At 35.5% G+C, this 8,778-nt stretch overlaps 2 protein-coding genes across 4 annotated transcripts in view; one reads left to right on the top strand and one right to left on the bottom strand.

The window, feature by feature from the left end:
• LOC107471261 (protein LONGIFOLIA 2) overlaps positions 1-2,528 on the top strand; it is a 4,459-nt gene extending 1,931 nt beyond the window's left edge. The window contains exons 4-6 of the mRNA XM_016090714.3: positions 7-1,404; positions 1,484-1,637; positions 1,738-2,528. Coding sequence (XP_015946200.1) covers positions 7-1,404; positions 1,484-1,637; positions 1,738-2,528 — 2,343 coding nt within the window. The remainder of the gene's footprint in view (positions 1-6; positions 1,405-1,483; positions 1,638-1,737) is intronic.
• LOC107471283 (transcription initiation factor TFIID subunit 8) lies at positions 1,257-5,070 on the bottom strand. 3 transcript variants are annotated; one of them, XR_002368370.2, is made up of 3 exons: positions 3,897-4,981; positions 2,823-2,901; positions 1,257-1,351 (listed from the first exon to the last, which is right to left on the bottom strand). XR_002368370.2 is itself a non-coding variant. In XM_016090731.3 (3 exons), exons 1-2 carry the CDS (start codon positions 5,052-5,054, stop codon positions 3,934-3,936), a joined length of 999 nt encoding a protein of 332 aa, XP_015946217.2. In that variant the 5' UTR covers positions 5,055-5,070; the 3' UTR covers positions 2,719-2,901; positions 3,897-3,933. The 3 variants fall into 3 exon arrangements, 1 of the variants encoding a protein (XP_015946217.2); XR_008004570.1 differs by lacking the exon at positions 1,257-1,351 and adding an exon at positions 2,401-2,510; XM_016090731.3 differs by lacking the exon at positions 1,257-1,351 and adding an exon at positions 5,031-5,070 and having other exon boundaries at positions 2,719-2,901; positions 3,897-4,908.
• Positions 5,071-8,778: the final 3,708 nt, after the last annotated feature.

Below are 8,778 nucleotides of genomic sequence, written 5' to 3'. Positions count from 1 at the left end.
GAAATGCAACAATTATTAAAGCACAAGGAAATCCCAAGGCTTTCCTTGGACAGCAGAGAAGGATCCAACAAGAGTTATAGCGGAGCAACAAGATCTCAAAATCTCATGAAGGGTGCAGAGAAAGGATATGAGAGTTCGAGCACAATGCTTAGGCAGCAACAGCAAGAACCGGAAACTCCTAAGAGAGCATCGAGTGTTGTAGCAAAGTTAATGGGACTGGAAGAACTCCCAGATTGCACACAAGCTTGCGATACTTCTTCGCAGATGTCTTGCATGAGTGATGGATATAACCAACACCAAAGTCCAGTTTCCCCGATAACAAGAAACCAGTGCTTGGGGACTTCTAGAAGGGACAATGCCTTAATCAGAAATGCGACACCAGATTCACGATTTTCACTTGAACCAATCCCATGGAGGCAACCTGATGCAAGCCAAGATCCTGATTTACAAGTTTCCAAGGGAAGTGAGACTTCGACAACAGCTTCAAAACCCTCCCACTCTGTATATGGTGAAATTGAGAAAAGGATTGCAGATCTTCAGTTTAAAAATTCAGGAAAGGATCTCAGAGCCCTTAAGCAGATTCTGGAAGCAATGCAGAGATACAAAGATTCACTAGATATTACAAGAGACCAGGAAACAAATTACCCTTCTGACAGAGGTCTCAGTGAAAGCTCGGAATTACAGACCCCAAGACAACAGACCGACCCAACATTTGTCACTGATGATATTTCAAGTTCACCCCGGGGTAGAAAGTTTCCAATTATCATCATGAAGCCAGCACAAATCTCAAGGACATCCAATGTCGCTACCAAAGAAATGACTAATGGCAAATCAGGCCGCATCAAGTTTTCTACCAATGATCCCAAAGATGGAAGATTGCTTGACAATCTTGAAAGTCAAGCCGCAAAAGGAACCGGTCCAACAAATTCATTTAGTCAACGTTTCCATTCTGCAGATAAGAGTAACATGAAGAAAACTTCAAAATTAATGCAAGCCTCAAAAGTCCCTCAGGTCATCAATGGAGAGGACACCAATAACTCCAGCCACACAGCAGAGACTAGAAGCCCAAGAGTACAAAATAAGTTTGGTTTTGAGAAGCGTTCACCTATAAACCAATCATCAGAGTCCAAAAGTAAAAGAAGACGACACAAGCAATCATCAGAGTCATTGTCCCTAAGTTCCACCCCTAAGCAAAAAGTTTGTACCTTGCAGCAAAGAAATGAAGGCTTCAGCAAGATCCGGTGTCAAAAGAGGAACTTTAAGCATCAAGTTGATGTTATTTCCTCCAATGTTGACAGCAACAGAAGCATGGATTCTCACCGTGATATAGACGGCACCCAATCTGATCATTCTGAAAGCAACAACAGCATTTCCATTCAACAGGTGACTCACATGAATCAAAATGTAAGTATTTCTTCCTCCCATTATACAATGGTTGCCCATAAGCATAAAGTACTAGGTTTAATATTCTTTCATTGATCAGACTGCTACAAAGGAGCTAAACAAGGAAAGTGCTACAGCCATGATAACAGTTACTTCAGAACAACAAAGTCCAGTTTCTGTTCTTGATCTGCGATTTTACAGTGAAGACCCACCTTCTCCAATTAAAAAGAAGACAGAAACCTCAAAAGATTTAGGTATATTCTACACTTAAGTTTTCTTGATATTCACATAAAATCATCTATAGGAAAGGAGTTTGGATTACATTTTAACTCTTTCATATTTATATTTCTACAGATGAAGCTTTAGCCACTTCTGATAACATAGGGCATGCATTGGACCTTCCTCTTTCATTCAATAACACAAAGGCCAACTTCAGCAATGGAACCAGTGATGATGACCTTCAAACTCAGAATTTGGATAAAGTTCTTTGGCAAAATGACGATAATAGCGAGAAATTCACCAATTGCAGAGAGAGAAAAGATTCTGACCGTAAATACATAGCAGAAATATTGCTCGCATCAGGGCTGCTCAGTAGCCCCAGCTTAATCCAGGCAGTTCATTCACCAGGTCACCTGATAAACCCAAAGTTGTTCTTTGCACTTGAACTATTGAAGACAAACAAGCTGCAGTTCAATATGAAGCACAATGCTGGGAAGATTCTTAGGATAAATAATCTTGAAGAAATGCAAAGAAAACTCATATTTGATGTTGTTAATGAGATTCTAGTACAAAAACTAATATTGGAGAGTCCTTCCACACTCTGGTGCCTGCCAAATCAGCCAGCAGTAGTAGATCGCAAACTGAATGGACGGCAACTTCTGGATGAGCTTTGCACAGAAATTGATAATTTACAACCCAAAAACACAAACTTTGAGTTGGTTGATGAGGTTGCAGAATCGACAAGTCACTTATGGGGAGATTTAATGCATCAACCCACAATTTCAACAGAGTGCAACACCGAGATACCAAATGTTGTGTTGGATATTGAACGCTTGATCTTTAAAGATTTGATTACAGAAGTTGTGAGAGCTGAAGTAGCTAACTATCCAGCTAGGCATTGCAGGCAACTGCTGTTTCCGAAGTAGGAATTTCCAATTAAGTGGTTTCAGAAGTAATAGTCTTGATTTATCCACTTTGTTTTATGTCTATAGTTTATACTTTATATATACTATATATTTTCGAAGGAAAAATAAGTTGCTTAATAGTAACCATTATGATGTATATAAACTCATTAACACTTATGTCTTCTTTCATCTTTCTTCCATGTATTTATAGTTCATGAAATAAATGCAGAAATACAGAAGTGTTTATTTCATGGGCATGACCTTTTAACATTCAAAGATGTCTTAAATTTCTTTACTTCTATATCTCAATATTACCTTCACTATAGCTCAATAGCCATATTAAACTCATTGATTGTGGCCTTTGAAGATAGTTAATGTATCCATTGTCTGGTGTCTGCCAACAAAAATTAAGAAAATATCTCAATTACTTTCACCTTCAAAGAGCATAGGTTAAAAAGTACATGTTCTTGGAAACATGACATGTTTTCTATATACACAGTATGGTGCTGTAGCCCAATTCCTTCATTCAGTAGACTTCTGTTCAGTTATGCAAGGTAAAATTCAATCTGAATATAACTGATTATAAATTATCTTTCTACTTTAAACCAAACCAACCAAGAGAGAAAAAATCACAACTCAAACTAATACTAAGTTTTTTACATGCTGGATCTTAAAAGCAATGATAATACCCACAAATTAGTGGCACATCTCAAAAACAAACTGCAGACAAACTCGAAATAATAATAGAACAAGAAATTGAGCTATGGAATCAACAAAATATCTAAATATTGAATTCCTTTACAAGGATACCATCTCATAAAGATCAAATGAAGCTGCAACTTGGTGCCTTAGCCAGTTACTAGGTGTAGTTCAACCAGATACCACTTGAGGGATGTTTACGAGTTTTGTTTTGGACGGAAGGGTAGGGAAGGAGAAAGGAACACTTTGTAGTTAACTAGTGCATATGGTTTGGATGCGATACAAGAAAAGCACAAGGGCAAGGGAACATAAATAGGTTTCTTTGATCAATGTTGTAGTATAAATTTAACATCTTAAATTTTCATAGTATTTTCTCTCTTCTCTCTTTAGCATCTTTTTCCCTTAGAGTTTCAACAATATTTTCATGCAATATATAGCACAAGGTCATAAAGGGTGACAACAGTCTTGAATGAAAAAAGAATCATCAACTAAATAGTAACATGTCAATGACAAGCACAAACCTGAAAAATAAATTGTCAAAATAGTAACATGCATGTTACTATGAAATTGTAACATCCATGTTATAATGCCCATAAGCAGAGAAGGACCTATTTCACTATCAAAGAACTAGCTACCATAACAGCCTGCAGAACAAGTATCATAATTCTTTTGAAAACAATTATGACTTACAACTGAACGAGCTCATCTTTGTTTTCCGCTGCTCCTTTCATTCCGGACTCAAATCCGCCAACCTTCCCAACAATTTATTTCTCGTCCCAATCTTAAAACTCACAGCATGCTTCTTATTCAAATGAAGCTCTGTCATCTTCCCTTCCCTAAACTCGCACCGTGCACCTTTTACCCCTTCAATTGCCGGAGCAAATGCCTCCACTACAGAAACACATTCATCTCCAACACAATTTTCCACAACAGGAGGATTCCCTGAATCCACATCATTGAGTATCTTTACCGGAGGAGGAACAACAGACGCAACTTCCTTATCCCATAAAGGCGCAGCAAGAAACGGATTACTTTCTATAGCTATTCGTTTGGCCTTAGCATCACCATGATCAACAAATGTAGATACTTCAAATCCATTGGACAAAAGATGCTTCTGCAAATGTAGGAGAGAATGTTCCTCCTTCGCAGCATTACCTTCCATCCCTCTTCCATTCCGATCAGGAAATGCCGGCAACCAAGTCGGAATATGCTCCCCGGGAGGATCTTCCGCAATTCGCGAGAAACTAGCACTCATCGCCCTTTCTCTCGTCACCGGAAACTTCGGAACAGTGAAAACAAACGGAATCTGTTCAGATTCATAAACAAAATCAACAATCTCCCGAACAATTCCGGAACCTGCAAGGCAATGATCAACATCAGAAGCAGCCACAAAGCCTTGAACTGATCCCAAATCTTCCAACCCTAGAATCACATCAAACACATTGCATTCATTTCTTCCTGAAAGATTAGCATTGTAATGCGCAGATTTTCCTGTATTGAAAATGTAACGAACCGCAACATCGGATAATGTGTCAAGTGCTAAGTGCTGAAAACTCTGGAATCCTTCGATCTCGCAGAGTTGTGCCACAACGAGTTTGGCGATTGCTTTGGCAAAATCGTCGCCGCCGCTACACAACTTCCTCTGTTGAAAGCTTCTTCCAGTGTCGTCACCGCCATTGATCATGTTCAAAGCTTCATAAAACTTAAATTGAAAAAAAAAACACATATATTTTTTAATTTTGATGCACTTCCCGTAAAATACTTTATAAAATCGTCTAATCATCCAGTAAGGAATTGAATGCACGTATCGAAATTAAATTATACCTTTTTGCTTTTTCTTCGCTCCATAACATAAGGAGTCAATTGCATCGTGCTAACCAAAATAGATAATTTGTTATAACTCTCTCTAATATACTTTGGATAATTTCATTAAAGGTAAATACTTTTTTTGTGACTTTAAGGTAAATATTTTAATAATGTTGTTTTAATATGAACATCACATTATAAATTATTAGATAATTTAATTAAATAATTCAATTAAAATATTAATTTATCTAATAGTAGTTCACAATTTAATCTTTATACAAAGATATCATTATTAAAGTATTTACCTTCATTAAATTAATCCAATATTTATGAGTATTACTGTATTAGATTATATTTATATCTTTTATGATTATATTTGACTATCTTTAAATTTTTAAGTAAAAAATAATATTTTATTTATATTTAAATATCAGACCTTACAGCCATAATTTTCAAATGATAAACTCTAAATGATTTTTATATAAAATTAAAAATTATTAAATAATAATTTAACTAAAATTATAAATTATCTAATAATTAACATTTGTCAACTTCACATAAATATAGTTAATGCAAGTGAGTTTCTCCAATTTTTTTAATATAATTCACATCCCTTTAAATGTAAATTTAGGTATGGATACTACGAGTTAATACTTAAATTAGTTCCTGAAATTTGACCTCCGATTCAATTTAGCCCTCAAGATTTCAATTGACTCTAATTGTATCCTAAAATTTTGCCTCGAACCTCAATTTAGCCCTTTCGGCGTTTTCCGTCACCGGAGAACTGACCTGACAAATTTAAATGACACATGGCAGTATCAAAACGATGCCGTTTTACTGTTGGCGCCGAAATTGTTAGAAATGACGTCGTATCCCTTAAGAAGGGGTTAAATGAAAATCCAAACACTAACCACTCCAAAGGTGAGACTTAGTTGACCCTTTCTCTTTCTCCACTTCCTCTCGTTTTTCTTCCCGTCAGAGAAGCACCATGGATGTCACAGTAATGGAGCTTTGAAGCTTTTCTTACTTTTTTCTACCCCATTGTGAAGATTAATTACCTGGGAGTCATCTTTTGAAAAACCAGGTTAGTAACAAAATCGATGCTCTCAACTATCGTGTTCTGTTTTTATCAAAATGTTGGTTGTGTTGTTTTTCATTTTTTTCACCCTACTTGATTAGTGAAACTTTGGGAGAATGTGGTTAACTATGGTTGTTGATGATGATAGAATTTTTGTATGTTAGGATTTAATTTTTTTGCATGTGTGTAGTTGTGATCAACCGAATCGTTCAATTCTTTATCCGTTTGAACAATCTTTGATTCTTCATATTCCATTTTAAAATAACAATTATACTCCTTCATATCCCATTTTAATTTAATGTTGATTGGATAATTTCTTGTAAAAATAAAATATTTTCTGTGCTGAACATTGTATGCATCAATGACCACCATGAATGTTTAAGTGATAATCATGAACTGAAGATTTTGTATCTTGGTCAGTCATTGCAGTGTATTTAATTTTTGATTATTGTTTCGTTAATAGAATTTATGCTATTTTTTTCATTATGTTCGTCTTGTTCTAGATATTCCTTTCTTCCCTTATCCTGGCATAGTTTTTTACAGATCCTTATCACATTAAAAAAAGAGCTTGTTTCCATATTTTCATCTAATGTAGCAGAACATATAAATTGCTAATATAGGACAATTCTTAAATTCAGTTGAACACCATTGTCAACTTATATTATATTGATAAGTTTGTAGATTATATTAATAATAGGGTTGAATATATGCATGTGTGAATTTTATGGATAAATCTTGTGTTTATCCTAGTAGGTGCTTCATTAACATTAGTTGACTTCAACTCTTTGCATATCAATTTGTTAAATGGAAGAATGTGTTCTTTTGGTAAAAAATATTTGAAGAGGTTTGAGTAAATGGGGATTATACCGTATCTTTAACTTTTCTTCTTAATGTTCTAATTTGAATAGTTTCTCCCATTAATTACTTATGATCACTTTTAATATTCCCTTTAAATGGGAACAATTATATATGTAATTATATTTAAATTTTGTTGATTTTACTTACTTTATTCTTTCATGTTTCATGATTAAGGATTGCATGAGACAAATTGAAATTAGTGTTGTTGTCAATTTATTGAAGTTAGTGTTGTTTTTAACCATTGTCTCCTGAATCTTATTTATAGATGGATGAACATATAACGATTGTGTATCATCATGGAGGCAATTTTGTCACCAAATCAAATGGCAGTTTGGTTTATGACAATAATCATACTGATGAGTTGACTGGGCTAGATGAGGACGTATTAGATGTATTTTCACTGAGAGACTACTACAAGAAGAAAATAGTAGAGGAAGATGACGGTCTGGTTGTGGAGAATTCTGATGAAGAAGTAGATTGGGTACAAGTATTGGGTAACAGAGAAAACAACCAAGAATCTTATGATGCATATGATCCGATTCACGATGATTCTGATGGAAACGACTCTTGGAAGTCTGAAGAATTGAAAACCCCCAAAACTCAGATGAGGAGTGGAGTGATGATGATGATGCTGATGATGTGCACCTAATCTTCTCCGAGGGTGGCTGATTCGGTGAACTAAAGCTACAAGTTGGAATGAAGTTCAGTAACAAGAATGAGGTTTGTATTCATTTAATTAAACATAGTTTAGATTAGATAGTAACTGGTTTGTATTCATTTAAGTGTTCTTATTTGTTTCACTATGTTTTATGTCTCCGGTGATTAGTTTCTATTTAAATCGATTGTTGGATACTGTTTCATAACATCTATCCTTATAGGCATGTCGTGTGTCCATGCATGTGCAGCTATCTCCAAGATAAATCGAAATCCTGAGAATTTTTGTTATCATTGGCTGACCATGGAAGCTTATAGAGATACCTACAAGTACTCTCTCAATCCAATACCAGGACAATATTTTTGGAAGAGAAGTGAACAAAATAGGTCTTATGCACCTAAAATGAAGCGAAAGTCAGGGCCAATAACCCAAAAAAGACGGAAGGATGCTGATGAAGAGTCATCTAGTGTTAAGAAGTCAAAAACTGAAACCAAGTTGAAGAGGAAATACAAAGAATTCACATGTACTTACTGTGGTATAAAAGGGCATACAAAGAGGAGTTGTGCTCATAGGAAAGCTGATGACCTTGCTAGTGCCCTTGTTAATGCAGCAGCGGCAGTTGTTGCAAAAGAAAAAGCTTTTAACTCTGGAGAGGTTACAGATCCAGCAAACGCTGCTACTACTAACATTCAAGCTGCTGAGATTAATGAAAATGCTCCATTAACACCAGGTCAAACTGTTGCTGATGCAAATACTTCAGAGATTGTACTCACCCAACCCACTTACTCTCAGCCAGAAAATCAGGAACAGGTAGTGTTTGGTTTCTAATATTTGATTAACTGTTAACTGGTTTATATTGGTTTATAATACATGAGTAAATGTTGGGTAGATCTAACTTATTGATACTATTTGATAACATATTGATTGGTTTTTATTGGGTTGTATTGGTCACTATTTCTGTTCACAATTTTACTAGGTCCCTCCATCAGACCCACCTCCACCTCCATAACAGGTGACAAGGCCTCACAAGTTGCAATCTAAGAAGAAAACAACTTTCAATGTGAACCCAATGCAAGGAGCAAGTTCTGGGACAACTGCACGCTTGGCAGAGTTTATGATATTCGTTTTCACCCCAGACTTCAAACCACCAACAACAAAATAGAAAATACTTTGCA

This window comes from Arachis duranensis, chromosome 10 (genome assembly GCF_000817695.3).
Source record: "Arachis duranensis cultivar V14167 chromosome 10, aradu.V14167.gnm2.J7QH, whole genome shotgun sequence".
In the NCBI taxonomy this organism is placed as follows: Eukaryota; Viridiplantae; Streptophyta; class Magnoliopsida; order Fabales; family Fabaceae; genus Arachis; species Arachis duranensis.
The sequence above is the reverse complement of the archived record's forward strand: the minus strand, read 5'-3'. Positions and strand labels throughout refer to the sequence as shown.

Bases quoted from the DNA above. Each gene is read 5' to 3' on its own strand.
- LOC107471283 (XM_016090731.3), bottom strand. From the start codon at position 5,054: ATGGAGCGAAGAAAAAGCAAAAAG. The intron at 4,909-5,030 runs GTATAATTTAAT...TTTCAATTTAAG, and splicing joins AGCGAAGAAAAAGCAAAAAG to TTTTATGAAGCTTTGAACAT.